Raw genomic sequence first — 27988 nt, forward strand, 5'->3', positions numbered from 1 at the left:
TACAAACAATATATAACAAGTATTGGAAATGCCAAAGGATTAGCAGCTGATACAGCCTTCTATGAGTTAGAACAATGTAAGATTATAGCATATAACCGCTAGGATGAACTAATAAAAGAACTGGGTGGACCACTCAATCTGTTATGTGCACTGTAGCCTGATTGAGTAACCCGAAGGTAGAGTCCAAGTTGACTTGGATGTTATCACGAGCTATATATGATAGCTCGCGATTCACCCCCTAGTTCTTACTCTTACATAAGTACGTGAAACTAATCACTCAGAGCATTCTCTTTACGCTTAGCTCCTTCTGTTGCCTCAAACTGACTTGGGTGTCAAAGGGTTTCCCCGGAGTTCCAACTCTAGGTATTCTTGACCACTGTTTGTGAGTGCAGGCCATCCCAGATCACCCAGCCAACCATCTCTCTGCCGAAGCTAGACCAAGAGGGACCTGCTCGTGCACTCAGCCAGATTTGAGCCGCAACAGGAACAGAATACAATAATGCTTTAATTAGAGAAAAACTCTAGTAAATAAGCATAATCTTTAGCAAGAATCTGATCACACAAACATGCAGTCAATTCCCTAACTACACTCAAAGCTGTTTTCTTCTACAGACCATTCACAACACTGTTCTTCCTGATCATTTCGCTTTGGTTTCACATAAACCTAACAAACATGCATTAATCCATCATAAGTTGCACATAGAAATATTTGTATGATTTTTCTTGTGTAGTAAAACCCTGATACAAAAAAATTACATAACAAAAATTAGTATATAAATCAGTGTGATTCCTCTCCATAATTGGTTTCTCTTATACATCAAAATAGTCAGGGGAATGTATTTCAAAGCATCTTACCTTACAACATAGGCTGTAAAGATCACAATATTGAGGTCAGAAATCTGATCCAATACCCACCAGATGCATCAGATGAACAATAGGACATCAAGAGAAATTCTGGGCATTCAAGTTTTGGACCTCACTTTTGGATTGATTGGTTTATTAGCAATTTAACACAGTGGTCAGTCTGTTGAGTTGTGAAACCATGGATTGAGGCTCTCAAGCACCGGGGCATTGGCTTTTTCTTCACTCGTCCACTCTTTTGCAGGGGAAAACATTCAATTTAAGTATCCATTGTCCTTAGGGGGTTTGAGCGCATTAGCCCGCATGTTCATTAATGTACCATTAAGAGTGATGAGTTGTAAATTTGTTTCTCACTGGTTCCAGTCTGCTCTAACAATGCCATACCAGTCAAGGATGAAAAGAATCTTAAATTACCAACAAGTTTCCCCAGAACACACTTCCCATTACCAGTAGTCTCCACAAGAACAAGAGCCTCCTCTGAAATGGTGAAATCGAATAGGATCTCTGAGAACAATCTCTCTAGTTTCAATTTTTGAAAAGAACTTCATTGTTGTATGACAATCTCCACACACCCTCAAGTTCTTCATCACTCTAATTGGAGCCAATTCTGGCAAACTGATCATCCCAAGAGCCACTGCTAACTTCTCGCTGTGGTAATTCACCGAAATCTCCTTGTGTTCTTGATCACATTCATAAAATAATGAATCCTTAGCATTAACATAACCCATCTCCTTAATCTTCTCAAGCATTTCTTCCAGTTTTGTGTAAATTATCTGACTATTTGGGTGAGACGTATCACCCACGACGAAAGAATGAACAGTCGATCCTATCTCGATCCAACTGAGACCAGGTTCCTTCTTAACACCTCGTTCTTTCATCAGATCTCTAATTTTCATCGCAGACAATTGCTTCCCAGCATCCAAGTATAAGTTGTAGAGAAGAACATATGATGCAGCAGCTCGAGGTTCAAGCTCAATGACTCGCTCTGCAATGGATTTTCCAAGGTTGGTGTCCCCATGGATTCGGCAAGCACCCAATAAGGCTCGCCACATCACAGGGTCATCCTCAAAACCAGAGCTTATAATAAAGCGCTCAGCATCAACCAATTTCCCAGCACGACCAAGGAGGTCAACGACACATGAGCAGTGTTTTACATTTGGATCAATGTCATAGTCTCTTTTCATGCTTGCAAAGTACCTGTACATCAAAAAAGAAAATGAGGTAGTTCATTAGTAGTAGCCATAATCACTTTTAGAGAAAAGGCACATTGGTAGAAGTTAATCCAATCATGGACACTTTTGAATGTCTAAATATCAATTTGGATTTAAGAGCCCATAGTTTTACCTCTGGCCTTCATCTACCAACCCTCCATGGCTACAGGCTGTAAGAATGCCAAGGAATGTGATGTGGTTCGGGGCAACTCCAGAGCCCCCCATCTTCTCAAACAGCCTCAAAGCCTCCATTGCGCAACCATGTTGGGCATGGCTTGAAATCATGACTGACCATGACACGACATCACGGGTTTCCATTACCTTGAATGTCCACTCTGCAGCATTGACATCTCCCGCTTTCGCATACATACAAATTTGTGAGTTTCCAACAACTGTGAAACAAGAAAATCCTGTTTTTGTCGCATATCCTTGAATTTGCTCTCCAGATCTTGCCGCCGCCAAACCTGCACAAGCACTCAACACGCTAGATATTGTGAATTGGTCTGGCCTTTTTGCTGCAACAAGTGATTTGTTGAACAAATCCAACGCCTGTTCAAATTGCTCGTTTCGAACACACCCCGCAATCATGGATGTCCAAGTGACAATGTCTTGTTTAGGCGTTGAATAAAAACATCTCAATCCATCATCGGTAAAACCTGATTTTGAGTACATGTCAATGAGTGCACTTCCAAGGAACTCATCGCGTTGGAGATTGTTCTTGAAGATTTGGGCATGAATTTGCTTCCCGTGTTCGAAAGCTTCAACAGTATTACAAGCTCGGAGTATGCTTGAGAATGTATACTTTGAGGGTTTCATTCCTCTTCTTCGTATTTCGGAGAAGAGACTCATAGCCTCATTGGCAAATTCATCACAAGTTTCAATCTCCGATCGGAAAAATCCAGCAATCATGGCATTATACACAACAATGTTTCGATCAGGCATGTGTTTGAAAATCTTGATTGCTTCATCTAATCTCCCAATCTTTGCATACATGTCAAGCATTGCACTACCAATGAAAAAATCTAAATCCAATCCGACTTTAGTCACACACCCATGAATTATTTTACCAGAGTCTTTTAAGTCATCAAAACTTGAGCAAGCCTTAAGGACACTACCCAGAGCAAAACTATTCATCTTCACTCCAAATTGATGCATTCTAACGAGAATCATCAATGTGTCCTCACTAGAACCAATCCGAACATAGCCTGCGATCATGGAATTCCATGAAACACCATCTAATTCATCTGAATTATCAAATACAACCCGTGCTCGGTCGATCCTACCGCACTTTGAGTACATGTCAATGAGTGAATTAGTCAAGAAAACATGTGAACCAAATCCACAAACAATAACTAATCCATGAATTAGCTCACCCATTTTCAAATCCCCAGTTTTAGCACAAACACTCAATGCACCCGAATAAGTGAACCTATCAAACTCAATTTTGCTTATCCTCCCTTCATTAAACACATCCATAGCTTTATTATAAAAACCCATCTGAGAGTAGCCAGAAATTAAGGAATTCCAAGAAATAACGTCTCGTTTAGAAATTTTATCAAACACTTGGCGTGCATTATCCATGTCCCCGCATTTGCAGTACATATTTAGGAGATTGTTTTGGAGAAAGAGACATGGTTTGAAGGAGACTTTGATCAAGTGGGCATGAATAAGCTTGCCTTGAATCAAAGACTTAGATTTTGTGGAAGATTGAAGGAGATTTTTGTAAGTTACAGAATCTAGTGAAGAACCCAGATAGATTTGTTGAGGGGTTTGGATTGTTTGAAGTGATGTGGTGAAACTTCTGGGGTATTTGAAGAAGAAGAAACTGAGGCGCTCTGAAAGACCAATCAGGTATTTGCAAGAACATTGCATTATCGGGTTTGATTTTGCGGATTTGGTTAATAATTAAGCAAGGAGAAGGAATACAGAACAGGTGAGAAAAATAAATAAATAAATAACGGAATTGAAATTATGGGTGCGTTGCTCCTCGTGATTTTCCTTCCTACATAGTATGATTTTGATCTCATTTCCCTATAAATATATAGAGGTATATCTAAGGCTCTGTTCATTTAAGATTATGCCAGCTGATTGTGATTGGACTAAAAAATAAACATAAATTTGAGTCCAATAATTGGTTTTGGGATCATAATCAGTTGCAATAATCTCAAACGAACAGAGCCTAACAAAAATAAAAAACGGGAATTGCCAGCGTCCATCGCAAAAGGTATTTCGAGGCTGGTCTTTTGCATGTCGGGCACCTCGTGCTCTGCCGTGCGACAGACCAGCCGAGAAATGCCTTCTGCAATGGGCCCTACCAAATCCCATAAAAAACATATTGATCAGATGAATTTTGCAGTATATAAATTTATAGGGATTTGCTAGCATCCATCGCAGAAGGCATTTCGCGGGGAGTCTGTTGCATGTGAGAGTAGCCACACAGTGAATGAAGACAAAATCTGCTGAAAAGTGAGCATGAGTGGCTGCTCTAACATGAGACAGACCATCCGCGAAATGCCTTCTGCGATTGACGCTAGCAAATCCTAAATTTATAATAAATAAAGTTTGGGAATGATAGAATGAAGGGTGCCCTTACAAAAATCAGCTTCAAGGGTGCCCCTATTGTTTGATTTCTGCAAAGTCAACATGGTTTCCACTTCTTAAGGCGCCATCCACTTTTTCCAGCGCCACTACAAATGCACTTTGCAAAAAATCAACCAATAGGGGTGCCCTTGAAGGTGGTTCTTTCGAGGGCGCCCTTTATTCTATCATTGCTCTGTATAAGGATATACATGTAATAATTGTAAGAAAAGTAAGAATAAAAGGTGAAACTATGTGTTGTCCAGCCCTTTTTCTCTAGAGACGGGGGGTAAGAAAATGTATAGATCATGACACAATATTGTAGGATTAGGATTGTCCGGTGAAGGAGATTTTTTGTATGGACGGTTCGGATCAACAAATTGGTCAGCCCTACCGTTGTGGAGACTAGTGGACCTGTTTGTTTTGTTTTGGATTTTGAGAACTGAGTGCGAGACCAATAATCAGTCTCAAAATCGGTTATCAAAATCCAAAACAAACCGGGCATAAACTTAAATATTAGTCCAATAATCAGTTTTAGACTCCAATTGGCTCTAAAAATCCAAAACAAATGAGGCCCTAATTTTGAGACCACTAACAAGTTTTGGACCCACACTCAGATATAAAAATCCAAAACAAACACGGCCTAAACGTAAATTTGAGTTAAATAAAAGTTTTGGACTCACAATTGGTTGTCAAAATCCAAAACAAACAGGGCCTATACAATTTCCTTACAAAAACAAATTACAAACAGCTGATATGAAGAATACAGTTCATCTCTCTAAAAATGATAAAAGAAAAGAAAACAACTCAACTCAACTCAACTAGTAAGCCTTTGTCCCAAACTAGTTGGGTCGGCTAATGAATCCTTTAAAAAAATTTCATGAATAAAAGAAAAGATAACAATCTGACAAATTTAAAAAAGCAACATAAGGACTCCTATATGTAAGCATTGTTGGTGTATATCTCCCCTGACTTAAATAATCCTCACAAGAAACCCATCAAATGACAACTTTCTCAAATCAAAATTACAAAACCCCTTCTCCTTCAGGACAAGTACCAATCTTTTCAGTTTGTTTCTAAAATAACTGGAAGTTTTGGAGATTTTGCTTCATAAATAAGGCAATATAAACCTACAATATGCTTCTCTAATTTAAACAAAACATAAGCTCTTACACATTATTTTCCCATCAAATGTACATCCATCAGCACCGAACGGAGCTTACGAGTCTCCCCAGAAACTGATTCACGGTCAAACAGCGCAGAAACAACTGCAACACCGCTCAAATTTGGAACACCAAGTTCCATAACAGAACCTGCATTTCCAATACCAATACCACCAATTGCAACTACTGGTAACTTGGAAGCCATACAAACAGCCTTCAACCCATCCAAACCAATAGTAAGATTGTTTTCCTTGGTGTTCGTTGGGAAGACGCCACCACTGCCAATGTAATCAGCACTGTCGGCCCAGGCTTGTAGAGCTTGCGATGGTGTCTTGCACGAGACCCCGATTATCTTTTCGGGCCCAAGAAGTGTGCGAGCAACACATACCGGCATGTCAGATTGGCCAACGTGCACGCCGTCAGCGTCACAAGCAAGGGCAATATCTACTCTGTCATTTATTAGTAGTGGCACTTCATGCAATCGGCAAATTTTCATACATGCCATGGCCGCCTCCAAAAATTCCCCTGTTTCAGCATCCTTTTCTCTGCCAAAAACCCAAAAAAAATAACTATGATTAATAAACTATGTGATTTAGCTCCTGACTCACTCGAGTTGACCCAAAATCACCCAGAATTTAGTATATCAAATTCTGAACTATAAATATGATTAACAGTTCAGGAGAATGAGCAACCCCATAGTAGAGGATGAGCAATTGGAAAAGTCACATAATAGCGAGTCGATTTGGGAAAGTCAATAGTTGGATGATTGACTTCACGTAATTTTAAGCCAGAATTATAAATTTAAAAAACAACAATAGGATAGCATGAAAAAATAAATAGCAAACTGGATGCACATGGACATGTGTCATTATGAGATTATATTTTAGGCATTGTAGTCCTAAATTCTTCATAGAATACTTTGCTTTTTACAAATTATGAAGACTTGGCATTTTACAAATTCAGTGGGTTAGAAAAATTGCATTGTGGAGGAGATATGTAGGCATACATATATATAATAACATAACTAATACCTTTAAAAATAATAATAATAACATAACTAACCTCAACTGAATGATGGTGGCACCTCCTTCTATGGCAGCTGTAACAGCATCTGTGATAGAACGTCCCCACTTTTTATTCATCTGAGAGTCAGTAACCGCATATAAGAACAGGTCATTTGGACTGAACTGCCGCCGTCGACATGAGCTGTAGACATGACTCTTTAACTTGAATAGGTGATCAAAGGGACCTTGAGACCCATGCCCAATGACAATGTCTTTGCTGTAGTGAAGAGCATTCTCGACAAAGCGCTTAGCAACCTGCAGAAACTCAGAAGAGAAAAAATAGTTTATTGGTGACTTGGCAAGGCAATCAAAATAACAATTTCAAAGTATTGAAAAATAACAAACACAGAATAGTTAAATGTATGTGAGTCATGATTTTAGAAGTGTTAGAAAGTACCATGTAGGGCTATTTTAGTCATGTTATGCATTCACATATATAAGACAAACACCATTCTCTAAATTAAAATAAAGAATCTCCCCACGTGTGGTTAGGGGTGCAACTTGGGTCGGGTTCAGCCTGAACCTGTTGGGTTGAACCCGAATTTTTCCCGGGTTGGGTTGGAATTTTGCAACCCGAGAAAAATTCGGATTGGTTTCGGGTTGAGGGTCATGCAACCCAACCCGACGTGTAACCCAAAATTCCTTTATTTTTAGAATTTTTTAACACTACAATATTTACTTTAAAATAAAGAGGTCTAGAAGAAAATGCCCAGTTTTCTTTTCTTTGAATATTTCCAATGCAAAGCGTCTCGTCTCTCTCTTCCCCATGTGAGAGCAGCCTACTCTCTCTCCCTCTCTCTCTCTCTCTCTCTCTCTCTCTCTCTCTCTCTCTCTCTCTCTCTCTCTCTCTCTCTCTCAAAGATTCAAAGTTTTTCTACTGGTTAACTTGTTTTGGGTCATTTTGGAAAGGGAGAGATGGAAAAGCTCCATTAATGGAACATGCTGTTCACGGTGAAGCCTAGTATGTTTTCTCTGCCTCAAAATCTCTAGTTGCTATTTTTTCCATTAATGGAGCTTTTCTGTTGCTTTTTTTTTTCTACAACTCGGTTCGTATTGAGGTAATTAAAATCCGGGTTGGGTCAGGTTGACCATCCTCGGTTTGAGAGTCTGATCGGGTTAGCGTTGGAGAATCGGTTCTTCAGGTTGGGTTTGGGTTGGCCTCAATCCGACCCAACCCGACCCGAGTTGCACCCCTACCTGTGGCTGTCTCTCCACATTCTTTTAAATTAAGACATTGTATACATCTTTTTATATATTCCTTTTTAATCATTACAAATCTTAGTTTCTCTTTCTTTCAATCCAACCTTTTCTGAGCACTCCAGCCTCCATCTTCATCACCGTGAATTTCTTTTAAGGGTTTCATCTTTTTCTTCTTCCAATACTTTTTTCTCTTGTAAATGTGCAACTTACTTAAGAGTTAAGACTCGCATAAGCATTGAAAGTGATATTTAACAGAAAAATAGACCCTACCTTACTTTAGTAAATGTTAGCACCGAACTTAAGTTAAAGGTGCATGTTAGCGCTCTCGACATGAAATTGGGCCAAAACCCCCCACAAAAATCAGTCGCATTCCTCTTCTTCCTACATTCAAACTTCAAACACACATCCTCGTCCCTCTCCTCACTTAAATTAGGTGCTTATTCGCACCTAACTTAAGTAAAAGGTGCGTATTAGTCTTATCTCCATGAAAAATTTGCCCAAAACTCCATAAAAGTCAGTCACATTCCTCCTGTTCTTCCATTAAAATTTTAAAAACTCCATGTTAGCACTCTCTCCAATCCTTCTTTAATTTCCAACCCTTCTTTAATTTCCAACCTTCAAAAAAATTCCAAATCCAATATGCTCAGATCTTATTTGATTCACTTCATTTCCTTAAAGTGCATCACCATTGAGAAAAAATATTTAGCTGGAACGTGCTAGATCTAGCTTCTGATTTTAACATCTATTTGTCCCACGCCACTAGATAAAGGCAAATCAATGTCAGGATATTGTATTTTTCTTAATGATCGTCTAATCTCTTTGAGCATCAAAAGGCAAAGGATTATAGCCAAGCCAAGTGCAGAGGTAGAATACATGTTCTTGGCATCCACAACAGCCAAGCTTACATGCTTGAGACACCTTTTAAAGGAGCTACGCTTGATTAGGACTACATGTTATTTATTGCGATCATAGTTTTAAAACTCCCCCGAGCCATCATGGACTCCCCCGAGTGGACTCCCTTTTACCTAGGTCGCGTTCCGTGTTTTGCCACCGAATTCCACATTTTGCCCTACAGAGTCGATAAGAACTCCTTTGTCTCTCCCAAATTATAACCGTGTCAACCTGGTACTCGGCCGCGTTGCACCAAGTCGACTAGGATTTTCTTTGCCCGCATTCCGCGCCCTATCCGCATTTTTAAACACTGAAACGATAATCAGAGTGCCATCAAAATATCTCAAAACTCAGTCTTTCATGCCAAGACAAAATACGTTGAGATATACTACCATTACGAGCATGAAAATGTAGAATAGGATGAGATTTATCCCAGTTATGTTTCTAGTAAAGAATAAGTAACTGACGTATTCACAAAGGACCCCATAGTATATCATCATCACTATCTGATTGACAAGATGAACATGTTATAGAGAACACATCAAACTGAGGGTGTGTGTGTATAATATAGTCAAATTGGATAAGCAGTGAATGAAATCGTAGAGAAATCATAGAGCTGTTTCAGACTCTATATTCCTCCTCTTCACTATATTCTACATGTTATATGTGTTCAACTTAAAGAAAATTTTACAGTTTTGGGCCCTCTTTTGCCTCTATAGGCTATTAAGGGGAAAACAGATTTTCATTGTTTTATTCCATGACCATCTCGGTCATGTTACCATTCAATTAAAGGTCAGCAAAAGAAACATTTACCTGAACAGCTGGCAGTACTGGTAATCCTTTTGCCAACTCAGCTGCTATACATGATGCTAGAGTGCAACCGGTTCCATGTGTATTACGAGTCATTATGCGAGGTGCACGAAGCTCATGGAACTCTTTTCCTAGATAGGCCACCAAAAAATCAAGGTAAGTTTTCCAAACAATCTGATTCCTTAGTGTTGCAGATCAGAACATGTGGAGCATGCAAATACTTGGCATGATGATGCTTGAGGCTTTTGAAGAATATAAATAGCATACCATCAAAGAATATATCAATAGCATCCAATGAATCTGGGAGATCCCCGCCCTTTACTAGCACATTTCTGCAAAACACGTTTCATAGCAGGATAACTATTGTCATTTTCTTTTTTCCAATCCCCCAGTAATAAAAGGAATCAATAAAATCAAAATAAATATCTGATAGGGGGCTTCATAGTAGGATAAATATCATTCATACTTTTCTTTTTTTCCCTTTTCCCAGTAATAAAGGGCATCAATAAAATCAAAATAATATCTTGATGGCGGGAAGCTGAACTCAAAAGTCAGAGATTGCATTGTCAGAATACCATCACTAAGCAAACAATGAAAGACCATTTTTATAAGCACAATCTGGACAAGACAAATAACAAGAATGTTGAAAATTAAATTGGAAAAAACATTATACATCGAGTAAATTTGCTGTAAATCTGATGAGAATACAGATCCCAGTCTCAGTTCACTCTCAAATTTTCAGCATTCTGGTTGTATAACCCATGGTCACGTCTTCTGCTTTAAATATTTTACTAGAGCTTCCAAGTAATATATGTGTTAAAGCATAAAAGATAAATACTGCCTTTCTCCAACGGCTTAAGCTTTTGGAGAAGTTGGTAAGTTAACATGGTATCAGAGCCAAAGGTCTCGAGTTCAAACCTTCCAGATAGCAAAAATCCACATGCGATGGTCAGCCCAAAGTGGGACCAAATGTGCCGCGTGTTTGCCAAGTGGGCCACACGTGGGGGGGAGTGTTAAAGTATAAAAGATAAATACTGCCTTTCTCCAACAGCTTAAGCTTTTGGTGAAGTTGGTAAGTTAACAATATGAAAAATAGAATTCGAGCAAAAAATTTGATGTTTGTGATGCTATTTTGTGTACCAGAGATAAAAGGAACATGGGGAAAGGAATATACAAGGAATCCAGGAAATAGCGAAGGAAGAGCCTGACGAGAATTCACATCCTTTTTGTGTAGAAGGTGAAGTCAATGGGTGTAGGTGCTGGAGCAGCTACAATCGCTTCAACTGACTGATTCATTTTTGTGTTATTTGTGATATGGCGATATAAGTGAAGGAGCTTTTAGATGATTCCACAACAGGATCTAGGCATTTGAACTATTAGCATAGGTTTCTTCATGAGGACCTACTTTTTAGTTTTTATTTTTTTGAAAAAAGAAGAAGAAAGAAACCAGTTGTGAAGAGAGGAGCAAAAAAAAACTGAAGACACAGTTTAAATAAATTAGAAAGGCCATGCACGACAGCCCTCTTCAGTTATATCCAGAACACTTTAGAATCATAATTCCATTTATTGTTAGGTTCATGGTTTTAAATCTCGGTTTCGGACTCAGCCGAAACCGAAATTTGGTAAAACAACGAAATTTCATTTTTTTTTTGTAACGAAATTTAGGACGGAATTTCTGAAATTTTGATCAAAATTTGGTAAATTTCGGAAATTTCAGTTTCGGTTTTGACTGAAATCCGAAATATTTCTGTTGAAATTTAAAACCATGGTTCGGTTATCACCAATAAAAATCAACACTTTAAAAAAAATCACCAATAAAAATCAAAATAAAAGAATCTGAAACGGAGAAAAAGAAAGCTGCCTACATGCTGTTATTAACTAGATAAAATCCTCTGATGGCAAGTTAAACCTCAAAATAATTATTCCCTAAGGAGAATACAGTAATGGAAGAATCAAGATCTTGAAAGGATCTTTCAAACACAGACCTGGGGCCCAAATTGTGTATTGATTTCGCTGCAGAACACATGTCAGCCACGTTTACCAGCGGTGGCCCGCCAAGCAAAGCTGTCGCTTCTTTCAAATTAGGGGTCACTATATCAGCCATTGGAAGAAGGTCTTCCCTGCGGTACAGAACCCACAGAAATAAGAGCTTCATCATTCTGTATACAGTTAACAAGATATGAGCAGAAAGAAATAAATGTAAATTTACATAAAATGCATCATAAAGAAAAAAATTAATCGTTAAATCACTTCAATAAGTACCATGCTTTTTCTTTCGTCAGTGTTCTTTTACTAGTTAGGTCTCAAATGTCACGCAAGCTCCAAGAGTAAAAAAGGATCCAGGTGTCCATGATCACTCCTAATTCACTTCAATGAGAAGCATGCTATTTTCTTTTATCATCGCTTTTTTAATCGTAAAGCTACTACAATCAAGCAAGAATGGGGAAGGATTCAACTGTCCAAGACCACTTGAACTCAAAACCATGGTTTTACATTTCGACCGAGTAAGCAAACAAACTTCAATAATTCCTACCCCATTTTCAGAAGAGCTCATGAATTTTCATGTACTAATGGAGTTTCAACTTTCAACAGATGGTTGTTTGATTTAATTAAGACACTAAAGCCATGTTTGGCCACCATGAAAAAAATATTCCATGGAATATTTGTGGGGCCAGTTGTAAGAGATGGGCGGGATATAGAGAGACTTGAGAGAGTGGCGTGAGAGAAGCATAAACAGCTCCTAAAAACCGGGAAAACAAAAAACCAACTCTAAACTGGTATTTTCCTTTAACTAGTTTTTAGGAATTTTTGATGCTATATCCACTCCCGCCCACTCAATTCTCTCCCTCTCCCTGCTTCTCAGCCCCTCTCACACAGTTGGGCCCACGAATATTCCATGGAATAATTTTCATGGTTGCCAAAGACGGCCTAAGCCTCTTTTTGGTGCATAGGTGTTAGTAAAAAGCAAAGAAAGTATGCAAACCTATAGACAGCAAATTTTGCCTAAGATGTCCTAATATGAGTGTAAAATTCTGAAGGGTATACAAAAGCATATATGATCCTCTGAATAAAGTATTTGTCAATCAGTAACCAAATAGGATTATAATTATCTAGCCATAACTAAAGTTCCATATAAAGAAGTTCATCATACCGAAATGCATCAAGGATAGAAGGTCCAGCAAGCACATCCCCACTTGTAGATACCATGACTGGATCAACCACTAAAGCTGCCTTTATAGGTATAAGTATGTCAATTTCAAAGCCAAAACAATTACAACAATAATTGTAACCCATTGTGCTATCAGTGCACCTCGAACTGGGAACTCCTTGAGACTCTGACATAGAACTTTGACTACATCAATCGAAGGAAGCATGCCTGTCTTTACCTGAGATATTCCCAAAAGAAAACTATTATTTACCATTTCAAAAAAAAACTATTATTTATTGCATTAGCAAGTGGCATATTTCAGCAGAACCTTCGACTAACAAAGTTATGGCAATGCATGGATTAGAAGATAGTGCTTTACATGCGACTTTTAATTTTTTAAGTGAATGCAAGTGCAGAAAAAAGGTAAAATATGCAATAGAAAGAAGAGAAAAATTGCTTTATGAAGTCACCCCACTTGGAGTCCATGTAGAGTGAAAAGGTTGCTTAGGAATCCAAAATTAAAATAAATACATAAGCATCAGTTGAATGAATCAAATAATACATTAGAGAGGTAAAGGAAATGAACCGATCAATCCGTGTCAATAGATGAGAAAATGTCAAAATAAGAGTGAAATTCATCCAAGATAAATAATCAGTCCATAAAGTCCCAAACTACAATTGAAGAGAATGAACTTGACATAACTCTGTCCAAAAATAGCCAATCTTTCTTTTTTTATGATAGAACTCCAAAACCAGCCACAAACACTTCTTATTGTCTAGCTTGTTCCATTCTCTTAGTTACCAAATCTTACTGAAAAAAGAATCTCTCAGAAATCTAGGAACCTTCCTATACAACATGATACCAAATTCTGCCCCAAAAATACTAGACAAATTTTCCATTATAGGACCCTTATAAAATACCTAATCAAAAATCACATAAATTCAACTAACTAAAGAGTGGCTCTCATCGCATTAATTGTCAGCCTCAAACCAACATATGTTGGGAAGCTCTATTCATGCTGACATATATCATGGTGAAGTCACCAGTACAGCTCTTCTAGGGCCCACTTTTTGGTCTTGTTTCAACTTTCATGTTTTCTCCGCTTTAATAGCATGCTGATTTCTAGAGCTACCCATGTACTTTTCTTGCATCATTGCTTTGGAAATATTGAGCATGTTTTTCTTTGCAATATGGAAATAATTAACTAGTACATGAAACTAATAAAATATTCAAATGAAAAAAGCACATGAAACTAATATAACAAATTAAATAAATAAATGCTAAATAGTACATGAAACTAGTATAAATCAGGGTTTAAAACACCAAAGTTGAAGGGCAGATTCTGATCTCATCATTGTTAAAAATAGCCAGTCAAATGATTCTCCATGATTATTTTGACTTGGATGAATTATGAATATTTTCTGAAAGTGATTAAAATTTTCTCAGTACTAGGATCATCTCTTTCATATGAAATTTTTAATTACTTAGAAATTTTTAAGTAACTGATATACAACAGGTTAGTTGTCAAACTACCTTTTCCCTAGTTTTCCGTGTTTTATAATTTTCCCGAACTATTCTTTTTTTTTTATTTAGGGGACCAAATATTCAAAATTGAAGATCTTCCCAAGTTAGTGGATCAATCCAATACACAATGCTAATTTCAGCATCAGAATTTGAACTAAAGAAATAGACACCAATCCCGTCAGGAAGAATCAAACAATAGATCTGAAAATAATATCTGAGCCTCCTTCCAGCTAGCCTATCTAGTGGAAAGAAAGTGAGAAACCAGGTGCAAGTCTTTGTGCTGCCACCAAACTACACTAACAGGAAAATATACTTATTCCTCTCACTAGGGCTAGTCCAAGGTCACTTCTTCAATATTCACATGAAACTCTGTTTCTCAGCCAGCCTGAATTCCCAATCTCTCAACCCCATCCGTGTGACCCCAACTTTGAGAACCCAAAGGTTGCCATCTGTTATTTGTAGCTTACAACTGTTAGCAGTAGCCAAGAAGTAACTCCAACTGTTATTTGGAGCTTACAACATATAGCGGTAGCCAAGACCTTATTTAAAGCATGAATCTCATAAACATTTACAATTACTGAAAGGATGTCAAAATATAGATTTGTTGTCAACATGCAAAGTATGATGATGTCTTTTACTTAATTCAACAGTTTAGAGCATTCTTTAGAATAATTTAGCTGAACTTGAGACTTTAGAGTATTCTTTTGGTAAATTACGTCTCGGGGTGGGGGGGGGGGGGGGGGGGCTATAAACCACTTCTAATATAATTGTTTTTTACTATTTGATGAATGAAAGTAGCCTATATCTTCTTCTTTGAATGTGAAGCAAGAAGCCTGGAGTGATTCTAATTCTACTAGGTCTGTGTGGTCTGATGAACTGGATCGTAAGATGATCCCTTTTACTTAATCTATTCATTAGTTTCTCTATTTTGGAACTCTGAAGTAAGTTAATCTTGAGAGTTTGTTGTAAGAGTGATTCATATAGTTGATTGAAAGATTTTATGGGAGCTTTCGTTTAGTTTCAAGTTTGATTTTACATTATTGTTGCAATTTTTATCCTCACGTGATACCATTGTTGGAATTTTTGTAATCTTCATGTGGATTCTTTGCTGAATCTGTACGTGAGTGTCAAGCAAGGGAAACTGGCAGAAAACGAGAAATTTGATTGAGCGGTGTAGTTATATTGCTGGAAATTTTAGTTTCCTGCATCAATTTTGGTATCAAAGTAGTTGATTTCGGCATTGATTGATACCAAAGCTCATAACTTCAGCATCAATTGGTGTCAATCTTATGTCTGATTCCTAGGTGAAAAGAACTTCATGAGTTTAAGAAGTTTTGTAAGAATCTTTAACAAATTTTTTATAATTTTTGCTGAATAAAAATATATTATCTTCCTTCTTAGGGTGCGATGCTCAAGAAGACCCTGTAAAGTGATTCTATATGTTTTACATTGTGTGGCTCTGCATAACTAGATGGTGTATAACAGACACAAGGATATTATTCTTGAGCTAGGAAATGTTAAGTGAAATAGGAAATAATCAGTATCTGAGGTGGAATTGTGAACAATGGCAGACGGTGGGAAAGACGGGTAACGGTGAGGAAAAAAATGTTTCAACGTGGTATTGAAAACTATCCTCTTTTCTTGTGTCTTCAAAGCCCCTCCTTCCAAACTCAGAGGATAGTCATACTATCATTAGGCCCAATCAATCTTAGAGGTGAGACACTAAGAAAGGATGCCAAGACCACTTTTCCCGAAATGAATTTCCCACTATGGTGTAGCATGTTTACCATAGATGAAAATCAAACCCAACCTTGTTCCCCACCGGTTTGTCATTTCTCATTTCCAGTCATGAAGGAATTAGCATTTCCAATTTTTGTTTCTTGAATTCTTCCTGTTCTATTTCTCAGGAATGCAACTATGCATCTGATCAGTGTTTAAAATCTCACCAAGTCAATAATTAACTCCCCGCAATTGACCTATTATGGTCCTCCTAAGTAAGACAAAAACTCATTCAATCCGTATGAACGTCAAGTCAATCATTGACTCACCCAAGTTGGACACCTTAAGCATTGACATGTGTAAGGAGATGGGTTTCAACCTTTGGATGTGATGCAGTCACTTACTCAGTATCCGTTACTTTTTTTTGAGAAGTCTTCTCAATCTATTCATGTTAATTTATTTTTGAAATTTAAGTTAATCACGAGAGATTAATTTTAAATATTCACACTAATAAACTCTCATGAAACATAATTTTCTTTTTTGGTTGCAAAATTCTCTATAGTTTTAACGAAATACAACTACTTAAATAAAAGTACAAAGGTAGTGCCACATCACTAGCCCACTCACCCACATACATGACACATAATCAGCAACACCCACAACCCTAAAATACAAAACCATATGATAACTATTTCGTAACTACACATACACAACATGTACATATCAAGATATTTTGCAAAGACAATATCCTCCTCCAAGATAAAACCAAGTCATATGATGTCAAATGCATTCAAGATTTCATAGCTTACCACATCAACCTCCATATCAGAAAGCACGGACCTCAATTGGGCTGCAACAAAGTCCTCCGGCACAGGGTGAACGCCCTTATAACAAAACAAATACTTGATTTTAGAAACCCATTTGAATAGAAACTTAGCAAAATTACTAACAACTCTAGATTTTTTAATCCTCAGATGATAATTTATTCCTAGTACCTGAACCCCAACAGTGTTCTGTGCAGTAACCGCAGTAATTACAGACGAACAGTAGACTCCAAGCGCTCCACATGATTTGATATCAGCTTGAATTCCGGCACCGGCACCGGAATCGGAGCCGGCAACGGTCAGCACATGTGGGATTTTATATTTAGAGTTGTAATCAGTACATGTAGGCCCTTCTCCCGGCATTGCCATGAGGATCAGATTTCTGTTGCTAATAGCACTTTTGGATGATGTTATGCTCAAAATAGGTGAACAATGGGTCGACTCTGTTGGAATTATAAACCCTTTTGGAGTGACACGATTCTGATTCCGTTTTCTAAATGAATAACTCTGAGATAGGGATTTCAATGTGTAAGTATGATTTCATGTTGCTCGTTTATGGGGTGAATATCAATGAATACAGAGCAAACAAAAATAGAGGGAAACAGAATCAAATAAAAAAATGAAAGTAAGTAGGTAGAAAAATGGAATTAATCGAAACAAAACTGAAAAACAAATAGATAGATCAACATATATGATGAAAAAAACCCACGGGATTAGTGAAATTTCAAGAGACCCATGTGTGTTTGTGTGTGTGTGTGTGTGTGTGTGAGAGAGAGAGAGAGAGAGAGAGAGAGAGAGCCACCTGAAAGGAGAAGGAATGGGAGAGGATTTCTGTATAACCCATAAAAAAGTAGGTCAGGTTGTAGAGGCAAAAGAGTGCACGCAATCCGAATTTGAGCGTCAATCTCAGTATCTCACGAGTCACGACTCCACTATTCGAGCAGGAAAAGATGATATTTTCACTCCCCTTTAGACCTGGCAAAAAGTGACCCGGACCCGCGAGTCCACAGGCCCATCAAAACTGGGCCGGGCCGGGTGGATCCGCGGGTGCTCGTAGAGGAGAAGTGAAAAAGGTTTTATTTTGGCCTTTTTTTTCTTAATTGTCATACTTTTTTTCATTTTCTCTATAGTTTATTTCGTAACTGTCATATTTTGGTACATTCTTTCAGTTTTTTTTTATAATTTTTCTACTTTGATGTCCTTTTCTCGTAAATTTTCTATAATACTCAATACCTGCATGATTATTATTTATTGCTAGCCACCTTTGCACAAATCGTACGTCTGCCAATCTTTGCAGTTTGCAGCACGTCAAGAATGAGACAAATCTCTCAAAAAGTAAACATAAATGGGCTAACATCACATGTAATTGCAACGATGGGCAAGAAGTAGCTTTGGCGAAGGTGGCCAGCAAATCCCTATAAAAACAAAAAAAATCATGGGTGACCCGCGGGTCGACCCGGCCTGTGCAGTCCGGGTGCGGTCCAAGATTCATGACCTGTAAATTTTTCCTAGTCATTTTGACCCGGCCTGTTTGACCCGGACCCGTATGGGTCAGGTCAAACCCGGCCCGACCCACCGTTTGCCAAGTCTACTCCCCCTGCATTATGCATGCGCCCCCGTTATTATGTGATTTGACGTCAAAAGCGTTAAAGTTGCCCACTGTTCACGTCATATTAGGTAAAGAGGGGGGGGGGCTGCGGCATGCGTATTGCAGGGGGAGTGAAAATATCATCTCCCAAAAATAATTAGCAATAAAGGAAGGGAAATGTTATCAGCACTACTGTATTTTGATGAGGGCACTCCTCACTTTATTAAAAGTATGGTATGGCCCGCACCATAGGATGATCCAAACCGTCAATTAGATGGGCCACAACCTAAATAGGCTACGGGTGAAAAATCATCTCCATCATGTTTTGATGATTGGGGCCCATTATCCCTTGCATTGTATGGGCCAAGAATGCCGGTATCATATAAAATCTGTCTCCAAATAAAACCAAAGAGAACCCAGTTAATTGCTTAGTCCCTATTTTTACATTTTTTTCATTCTGTCTGCGTTAGATTTTGAATGTGGAGAAATTATATGATGCCCGACCGTCAAAATGTAAAGGGCGGAAGGAAACAAAAACTGCTGCCTGGTTTTTATCCAAGGAAAAGTAAAAAACGGTGCTTTCCCTTGGATTAAAAATCAAGGGAGAGAGATTTTGTCTTTCTCTGCCCTTTATTTTGACAGTCGGGCATCATATAATTTCTCTTGAATGTGAGTTTAAAATGGATTATTGGGCTCATAATTAATTAACTAGATTTTGAGTCCAATAATCGGTTTCGGACTCACAATCGGTTGTCAAAATTAAATTAAAACAGAAAACGCCCTAAAAGCCCCTTCTCAATTCCAGAGTCAAAGCGACTAGGGTTTTAAAAAATACTACCGTTCTGAGATTTTTGAGATAAAAAGACAAAGAAGAGGAGCTTTTAGTAGGGAGAGATATGAGGGTGAAGAAGCAAAAGAGGCATCGTAAGAGCGTGAGGTTCTACACCTCATGTTTTGGGTTCAGAGAGCCATTCAAAGTCCTCTGTGATGGTACCTTCATTAGTCACCTTGTTCTCAACAACCCTAATACCCCACATACCCATTATCAATCCCTCCTTGCCAATCTTCTTGGCGCCCCAACCAAGCTCTTCACCACCAGGTTTACTTTCTCTCTCCTTTTCTCCTCTCAATGTCTCTATTTTCTTTCTTCTTCTTTGAATTTGTTTCCTTTCTTTGTATCAGATGCATTCTTGCCGAGCTGAAAAGCCTTGGTGATTCCTATTCTGAATCTTTTCGTGCTGCTCGCAATCTCTTCACTGCCAGGTCTGCCATGTTCCTCTCTCTCTCTCTCTCTCTCTCTCTCTCTCTCTCTCTCTCTCTCTCTCTCTCTCTCTCTCAAGTCAAAAAGAATTACAGTTAAGTCAATTGAAAGGAACTGGTTTTGAAGAAACCCATTAAGGGATTTGCTTGGTTGTGAGAAGCAACATTTGCAATGGAATTTCACAAGTCTCTCTTTTTATTACTATTACTACTACTACTACTACTACTACTACTACTACTTACTTGGTTTTGAAGAAAAACATGACATTGGTTTTCTTGAAAACAACCTATGCAGTGAAATTTCGCAACTTTTCTTTTCCTCTCTTTCTCTCACTTTCATTTATTTTTACTGCTACTCCCACTACTACTAAATTTGTTTCTTTTAAATTTGTTTTGGAATCATGATGGATGGTGTTGTGCTCAGGTGTGACCACGAGCGGAGGAAAAGCGCTGCAGGGTGTATAGAGGATATTATCAAAGAAAACAACTCTGAACACTTCTTTCTAGCTACTCAGGATGTCGATCTTCGGAACAAGTTTCAAGAGGTTTGAATTTTTCCTTCCCCATTATGTCTGCTAATCGTTTTTCATTCATCTCAACCCAGAATATATTTAGTTTTACATAGTAAGAGTTTGTTTTCGTTTCATTTTGGAGTCTCACAAGCATTTCATTTTTTTTAAATTGCCTGGCTATTGAAATTGTTCCATTGATAAGTTGTCACAAGGCCCATTTTGTTTTTCGCTAGATTTTCGTCTATCCCAGTATGATGCCAATTTGAATCTGGTGGTCATGTTCTTCTTCATGTTAGGACTTTAGGATAAAACGTAACACAATATCTGGCCTTTTATGATAGCATTTTTTTATTTTTGAATGACAACAAAATAGCCTTTTATCTAAAAGAATCCAAATGATAATCAGTGTCCGAGTGGTCATGTGGGAATTTATCTCCACCAACCAGCATTTCTTTTAAAACACCATCCTTTGCCAACTAATCCGTCACTTCATTGGCTTATCTCCACAAATGTTGGAACTTAATATCATATATGTAAGCCAAATCAAGAATCTCTTCGATGGGATCTGCCAACCTCCACAAAAACTTGGACTCTTGAATAGCCACCTAATCACCTTTAACCATAATAATGTTTGAAGAAATGTGGAAGAGGGAAGAGACTCCCAATCAACGTTTCAAAACTCGGACGAGGGCTTGCCAAGGTAAAATTGAGTTGACTGGAGGGTGTCAATGGTTGACGTTTCCGAATTTTCATTACCCGGGCAAGTCAAAGGAGTTTTCAATTGACTTGTTAGGCCCAATCATGTAGCAGAAATAGAATAACAACAAGTCAAAAACATGTTTCAAACTCAAATTCAAATCCAATAGAAAACATCAATATTTGTAATCACCATAACATGGGTTCCCACAAGATCACGAATATCTACCTCCACTTCCTCTAAACTAAGGCTTCCATCATCCTCTGATTCTCTCCGGTCCAACAGTCTGCTTGAATTATCCACTGCTTGAAAAGTTACAAAATTGGTTTGATTCAAAACTCTAACTAAAGCATCAGAACCCAACTCAATATCCTAATCATTACATAGGGTGTCACAGTCCTCCAAAATTGTATCCACCATAGAGACTAAAACAGAGGTATTTGGATCAAGGCTATCTGTTGAAGAAGATGGGTAACCTATTCTTTCTACAGAAGTCTTATGTCCAATTTTGCAAACCTGCGACAACACAGAAGCATGAGAATGACTAGCTAAATACGAGCGAGAGTAGCTGTGCATATATTAGATGAATTAAAGGAGGCAGCTCTCTCCATGTTGGAGGTACAGGAAGGGTAACTGCAAATCTCTATTATTAGCAGGCCTCTAGGAAGTGAAAGCCCCGATGTCAGTCTGTGTGTGTGGGGTGGGTGGGTGGGGGAGAGGCGGTGTTCTCTGTCTCCAGCCCTGAACTTCTGAAAGGCCAGGAGGGACGTAGTGCTGCAATGGAGGGGTTAGCGGGAGGAAAAAAATTGGACAATGAACCTTCCTATTGACCTCAGACACGAGATATAGAGGCAACTCCCTCAGCCCGACCCCCTAGCTCAAAAACCAGGAGTAGCATTGAGATGGTTCAAACGTCTTGCCGCATTCACAATCACAGAAAGGCCCCATGGATCCAAAACAGAGAGATGAAAAGGCCCACCAGGTCGAGGACTGCTAAAAGAATATGCCCTTCCATCCCCTCGGGTTGAAGTAGGCCCGAATGGGCTTCGGGGAGCAATCGGCAGGACAATCTTATTTGGTCTATTATGTGTATTCACATAATTACAAATCCTGTTCTTGGGATTCTTTCGGCAAGGAAAATGCTTGAGATTTAAAAGTTTTGGTTTTTCTACAAAATCCCCCAAAAAATAAAACATAGATGCTATATGGAAAATGAATAATATTAGTTCTTATGACATTTTGAAAATCTCATTAATCATCCTAAAATGTCACAATCCTCCTAAAATATCACAATCTCTTGATAATTTCACAAGAAACTATGATTTAGGCAACACTTTGAACTTACTGCTGACACGCTTGTTGACACATGTCGACACTGACACGTGTGTCCAAATGTGTCGATACTGATTTTGACACTTGTATACGTACTGCTAGAAGTGTCAAAATGTGGTATGCCGACACATTTTGGTACCGTGTCAAGTTTGAAATATTTTCTGTGCTGTGTCAAGTGTCAAGTCTGAAATACTGTTTTATTATTTTCTTTTGAAATTGTCTTTAAGAGATATCCTTTTTTTTTATTATATATTGTGTTTACGTATTTTTTTTTTATGACGGTTATTTTATTGTTAACTCTTCTTTAGTTACCTCGCCCTCTCTTCTCAAACCTAAAACCTAAACAAACTTCCCTTCAAATATTACATTCATTGTATCCTATTGGCATCTCTTTCCCGTTGCATATTGGAGATTGAAGAGAACTAGATTAGATTGATGATTGCATTGCAATTTGAGTATTTGCTGATTATTTTGCACTTTTAGTTACTTGATCCAATTGTTCATTATTTTTTTAACTGAATACGCATTTTATCTCATTGCAAATTATGATTGATAATCACTAATTTCATATGTATGTGTGTACGAGCGTGTCCTTGTTTCTAGATTTTTAGTAGTTGCCGTGTCGGACACCTCGTATCTGTCACTGTTTCTAGATTTCTATATGTATGAACTATTTCAAACACCTTGTTGATATTTGTCACTATGTTATTCACCTAGACACACCTGGTTCCATTTTTTTGCACACAAGATTCTTTTTTTTTTTTTACCTTCTTGAGGTTGATAATTTTGTAATGCATGATTTTAGCCTATTATCTCAACTCAACTCAACTCAACTAAGCCTTTGTCCCAAACTAGTTGGGGTCGGCATTTTAGCCTATGATCTACTGTTTCTAATTCAGTTTTTTATCACATCAAAGGTGACTTCCAAGAATTCATCCGTCTTCAAATTTTTCACATTTTCACTAGATTCTTTCCAATCAAACCTTTAAGCCATGAAGCAATTCTCAAAACCTTTTTAATGGTTTAATCCTTGAATGCAGATACCTGGTGTCCCATTGATATATGGCCTCAGGAACTCTTTATTCCTTGCGCCACCATCACATTTTCAACGCCAATTTGTTAAATCAACCGAAGAGGCACGATTGCATATGAGCGAGTTGGAATATAAGATGTTAAGTAAGAGGGAAAAGAAGAATACACCATCAATCCAACTAGCATCAGACTCCCCTGGCGCAGATGAAGTTTTAATGAATGAAGGTGTGAAAGAACATGCTGTAACAAATATCGACAATACAAGAAGGATGCTAGGTGTGGCCGAGAAAAGTAAATTTAAAAGAAAGAAAGCAAAGGTTAGATATTCTGATTATCACTTTGCTTAAGATATTTGTATTGCATTGCTCCTCAGTCAGCCGTCTTTGTTTTAATATGCCTCCTAAGATTGATCCATCCTTCCATTTCCATTTCAAAAAAGAGGGATGCATCCTTAATGCATCTTAATGTATGGTACATGAAGGATGCAGCATGATATATGGTAAACTAACACCGTCCTTGCAGGCTTTTGAACCATGCCCATGCAGATTTCAATTGGCATGTCTTTTGGCTTTTAACCTGAAGTTTGTCACCATTGTGATCTTAAATATGATTGTTCAATTCTCCCTTGCTGCCCTCGACTGATCTTGTTGCATTTCAATGTTTCTGTAATTTTATTTTCACGTATAATTACTTCTTGGAGACATATTCTCTTGAAAGTGACGATCAACCTTTGTTCTTTTTGGATGGGTTATTAGTCATGATCCGAACCGTTCTTTGAGGTTACTGTAATTTCTGCACTAACGTACTTTGGGTGCTTTGCTTAAGATAACCGGTTTCTAGTTTGTCCCTTCTGACAGGGACATAATTGAAGATTATGCAAGCTTCTAATCTAGGTAGTTCAGATTGCAGATTTTTGAAATGTGTGCTGATCTTGCCATTAGAAAGTTTCTGCTTTTATGAAAACTGGCCACTCAGTGTACCTGACATATTGCTTTATTACTTTCTTTCATGAGTTTAAAGTTTGTTGTTTGGATATCTGCTTTCAGGTCTTGCACTACCAGAATTGTTTGCTTGTTGATGTCATTTATCTATGTTAGTTGTAAACAAACTTCCTCTAAATTATGCAGGGCCCAAATCCACTTTCATGCAAGAAGAAGAGTCATACTCCAAATTGGGTGAGTTAATCATTTTTGTTCTTCAGCTCGGTTTTTTTTTTCTCACTTCTTACTACATCATTGTTATTATGGCCAGATCTGGCGGTTTGCTTTTCTGAATGTTTTTTACCAGCTGAAATGAGTTGAGGAACTATCTGGGAAGCTTTACTTTTAAAATCATTTTCAATACCTTCCTAGCTGTAAAATCACCAAATCAAATTCAACTAAATTATCTACAAACAGTAACATAAAATGGATATGAAATAATATTGTAATGATGGTAAAAGATTTACCTTAGCTTACCAAATTACTGAATTATGGAATATGCCTGTTCCAAAGATCCATCAAGCCTAGCTTTCAATACCTTGTTAAAGTCATACAAAAATGCTGCTATACCATGGGTAAATATATCGGACCCTTGGCATAAAATACCAGGTTGCTCCTTCCTATCGATCTCCTAAGCTCGCTGATGAATTGGAAATGGAAATGCCAAACCTCAAAGAAACTCATTTCCTTCACCGTTTTTTCTTTGCTTGGTTCTCGAGAATGAATCTTTTGAGCCTTCAAACCTACATATCCTTCTTTTGGAAGGCATCCCCTAATTCAACTCATTCATTAACCATCAGTATAACAGCTTAGGTCTTTTTTTCCTAAACAGTAGTACTTCAACACATCTGAAAATGTGTGCATCACCCCACGTCTAAGGTGTTGTTTGCTCAAGAGGCTCTTATATAATGCATTCACCACTGGTTGAATCTTATAACATGTTGTAGAAGGCAGATGAGAACTAATTTGATCTTCTGTTTCTTGTAACATTAGCCTCATTCAAACTTTCAAATAAAAAAAAAACATGAGCCTTGTTCAATGATTTAGATCTATTGAATGGTATTATGAATTTTTATTATTTCTATCTCCCTTATTTTTAAACTGACTGTATTATAAGTTATGTTCCCTGCCTAAATACATAAAGCACTTGGGGATTGATATTGTGAGAAGCTCTTAATATCAGAAGCACATTAGATGCTTGACCTGGGTCTACTCACATGATGTCAGCATGATCTGGACCCTCTATCCAAGGCTCCTAAACTTGTGGATGACATAACCTGAAAACCACAATATCCGAAAAATTTCTAACCAATCAATCAAGGAACTTGAATGTGGACAGTAGCTCATTTTTTCTTAACTATCCATTTGAATGCTATTGATCAGACATTTGAGATCATCTGATTAAGCGCGTGTTTTGGTCACTTTGTCTCAATGATAGGCTCAGCCATGTTTTTAGAGGTGGAGGCGTAAGGCGTGGTGTTTTTACTCCTGAGGTGTGCGGCATAAAAGGCGAGGCGCCTTACGTAAGCCTTGCAAATTTACTGAATTTTCAAATAAAAAAATTAAAAAAAGAAACAATTATTAAAATTCCAAAAGATCACTAAAGTTTTTTTTTCCACCATTCAAAAAATAAATTACTATTTTTTTTTTTGAAAAATATACTTTATTTTCAACAAACTATCATCATTCAACCTTCAATACACTAAAAAAAGAAAGTATCTATCATTACCAGCCAAATAATACAGAGTCAAATATCCCTCCACTAAATCAATTTAGTTATCATCTTTTCCCCGTTTTCCATCCCCATCAATTGATTGCAAAATAGACATTTAATCTATGCTCTTTTCTCCTCCCCATCAATTTCCTTTGCGCGTCCCCGTACAAAATCTTTCTTATCCCTCATGTTCATGTCAAGATGATGAAATGCACTCCAATAACTTCAAATATTTGAGAAAATATCTTTGAATGGATTTATAAGACAAAACCCCAAAAAATAGAGATTTTTACTCACCAAGTAAAGGAGGAGTGCACAATCATAAAGTTTTTCAACATCGTAAGTTTTCTGTCGTTAAAAGAAATCCACTGAAAACGACATACTTTCATATTTTGATTTTGTTGAACGGTTTGAGAGAAATCATAAAACAAAGGAAAGGGGAAAACGCTCTGAAAACACCAAAACTCTCCTTAATCTATCAACAACCTTTCTTCCTTCTTAAAAATGGGATTTGTGGGGTTTGGGCCGTGAAAATCACTCTTTTTAGCATGTTGCCTGAAAGGCATACGCCTTTCGTTCGAGCCGTACACCTCAAATAAATCTCATGCGGCTTTTATGCCTCATCATTCTTCACCCAAATGAGGTTTGTGTCATATGGACATGGTGTTTTTGGTGCGGTTCATCCTGAGGCTCGCATTGAGGCTTCCAGCTCAAACACCTCTGAAAACACTGGGCCTGACTAAATGAAAGGTTTGGATCACACTATGTCGCATGTTGGCCTAGATTAAGGCTTTTCATGTTAAGGCTTGTCATAATATCAATTCGCCCAAGCATTTTTGCCATATTATTTGTTAGTGACATTTTTTTTCCTATGAGAGACTAGCTGTAGTCCTTGGCAACATTGATCTATTTCTCAAAATTTTAACCAATTTGTCTCAAGGTTCCAATTTTTTGTATTGGTACTGCTTGGTATGTGGATTAGAAATGTGAGTGATTTTTTATCCCCAAATGCTCACCCCTGGAAATGGGGGCTGGAATAAAGCTCACAAACATTGCGGTAAGTGGTAAAATGGAGCGAGTAGAATCTGCATTCCTCTTGTAGCACCACCAAATGGTGAATGAGTAAGTTTCATTCCCGGACCTGCTATCAGCATGTTTAATCTGGACCTGGAATTTCGAAATTCAACTGGGCTTTGCCTCAAGAGTCCCCTTTTTGCAGCATCATATCTGGGACAACCTATTTATCTGTTCCTTCACTTGGGATGTCTCCTTTACTGTTTTTCTATTTGATACCAAAGCATGTATCGGCCATGGCACAGTTGAGTCATGTGAATTGAAGCATTTGATTGTTCTTCAATGTTATATGATATGTGTAATTGCTTCAATATTATATGATATATGGAATTGCTTCAATATTATATGATATATGGAATTGCAATTGCAGGACGGAAAGGCAGGCGATATCAGCAGGAAAAAGAGGACTAGGAAAAGGAAAAGATCCCACAAGGACAGCAAGGCGAAGGAAGCTGAGGGTTAACTGTACTGTGGCAGGTTGAAGACCTACAAATGCCTTTTTCTGATTGAAAAATAATGGCTTAATGAGTGTAGTGGCCCTTAACTTGGGACGTAGCATGGTTTACAAATTTTGAATTTCTGATGGGCCTGCTATCGAAGGCGGTAAAGTCTGCAAAGTGCATGAGTTCTTGATAGGTTAGTCAGGATAATATGCAGCTTTTATTTTCATCGTATGGTGGTCAGTTTTTGGTGCTCTCAGAACCTTCAAAACAGATTCAAATTGATGGATCTTTACATCAAATGAATGCATGAGCCATCTTCTATGCTCATTGCCTTCTCTGTGGGTGTGCTGTTGTTGCCCATTC

General features: G+C 37.9%; 2 protein-coding genes and 1 pseudogene across 3 annotated transcripts; 1 reads left to right on the forward strand and 2 right to left on the reverse strand.

Annotated features, from left to right (window-relative positions):
* LOC143848749 (pentatricopeptide repeat-containing protein At3g13880-like) lies at positions 1-4072 on the reverse strand (annotated as a pseudogene). Its single transcript, XR_013235462.1, has 2 exons — positions 2206-4072; positions 1-2058 (listed from the first exon to the last, which is right to left on the reverse strand). The product of XR_013235462.1 is annotated as a pentatricopeptide repeat-containing protein At3g13880-like (transcript).
* A 1386-nt stretch (positions 4073-5458) lies between these two features.
* Positions 5459-17920, reverse strand: TH1 (thiamine biosynthesis protein). Its single transcript, XM_077357930.1, has 10 exons — positions 17796-17920; positions 17165-17500; positions 16979-17053; positions 13088-13163; positions 12929-13004; positions 11763-11897; positions 10045-10109; positions 9781-9908; positions 6875-7131; positions 5459-6357 (listed from the first exon to the last, which is right to left on the reverse strand). Exons 1-10 carry the CDS (start codon positions 17835-17837, stop codon positions 5826-5828), a joined length of 1722 nt encoding a protein of 573 aa, XP_077214045.1. The 5' UTR covers positions 17838-17920; the 3' UTR covers positions 5459-5825.
* A 1438-nt stretch (positions 17921-19358) lies between these two features.
* Positions 19359-27959, forward strand: MEE21 (PIN domain-like family protein). Its single transcript, XM_077358115.1, has 4 exons — positions 19359-19680; positions 19764-19844; positions 20266-20386; positions 23423-27959. The coding sequence occupies exons 1-4, from the start codon at positions 19478-19480 to the stop codon at positions 23759-23761; spliced, it is 744 nt and encodes a 247-aa protein (XP_077214230.1). The 5' UTR covers positions 19359-19477; the 3' UTR covers positions 23762-27959.
* Positions 27960-27988: the final 29 nt, after the last annotated feature.

The sequence above is a fragment of the Tasmannia lanceolata genome, unplaced genomic scaffold (genome assembly GCF_043159265.1).
Source record: "Tasmannia lanceolata isolate RefF3 unplaced genomic scaffold, GAP_Taslan_0.1 ptg000016l, whole genome shotgun sequence".
NCBI classification, from domain to species: Eukaryota; Viridiplantae; Streptophyta; class Magnoliopsida; order Canellales; family Winteraceae; genus Tasmannia; species Tasmannia lanceolata.

Bases quoted from the DNA above. Each gene is read 5' to 3' on its own strand.
- TH1 (XM_077357930.1), bottom strand. From the start codon at position 17,837: ATGGGTTATACAGAAATCCTCTCCCATTCCTTCTCCTTTCAG. The intron at 9,909-10,044 runs GTATGCTATTTA...TGGCCTATCTAG, and splicing joins TATTGATATATTCTTTGATG to GAAAAGAGTTCCATGAGCTT. The intron at 7,132-9,780 runs GTAAATGTTTCT...GAGTTTCTGCAG, and splicing joins CAGTACTGCCAGCTGTTCAG to GTTGCTAAGCGCTTTGTCGA.
- MEE21 (XM_077358115.1), top strand. From the start codon at position 19,478: ATGAGGGTGAAGAAGCAAAAGAGGCATCGTAAGAGCGTGAGGTTCTAC. The intron at 19,845-20,265 runs GTCTGCCATGTT...TGTTGTGCTCAG, and splicing joins CGCAATCTCTTCACTGCCAG to GTGTGACCACGAGCGGAGGA. The intron at 20,387-23,422 runs GTTTGAATTTTT...CCTTGAATGCAG, and splicing joins TTCGGAACAAGTTTCAAGAG to ATACCTGGTGTCCCATTGAT.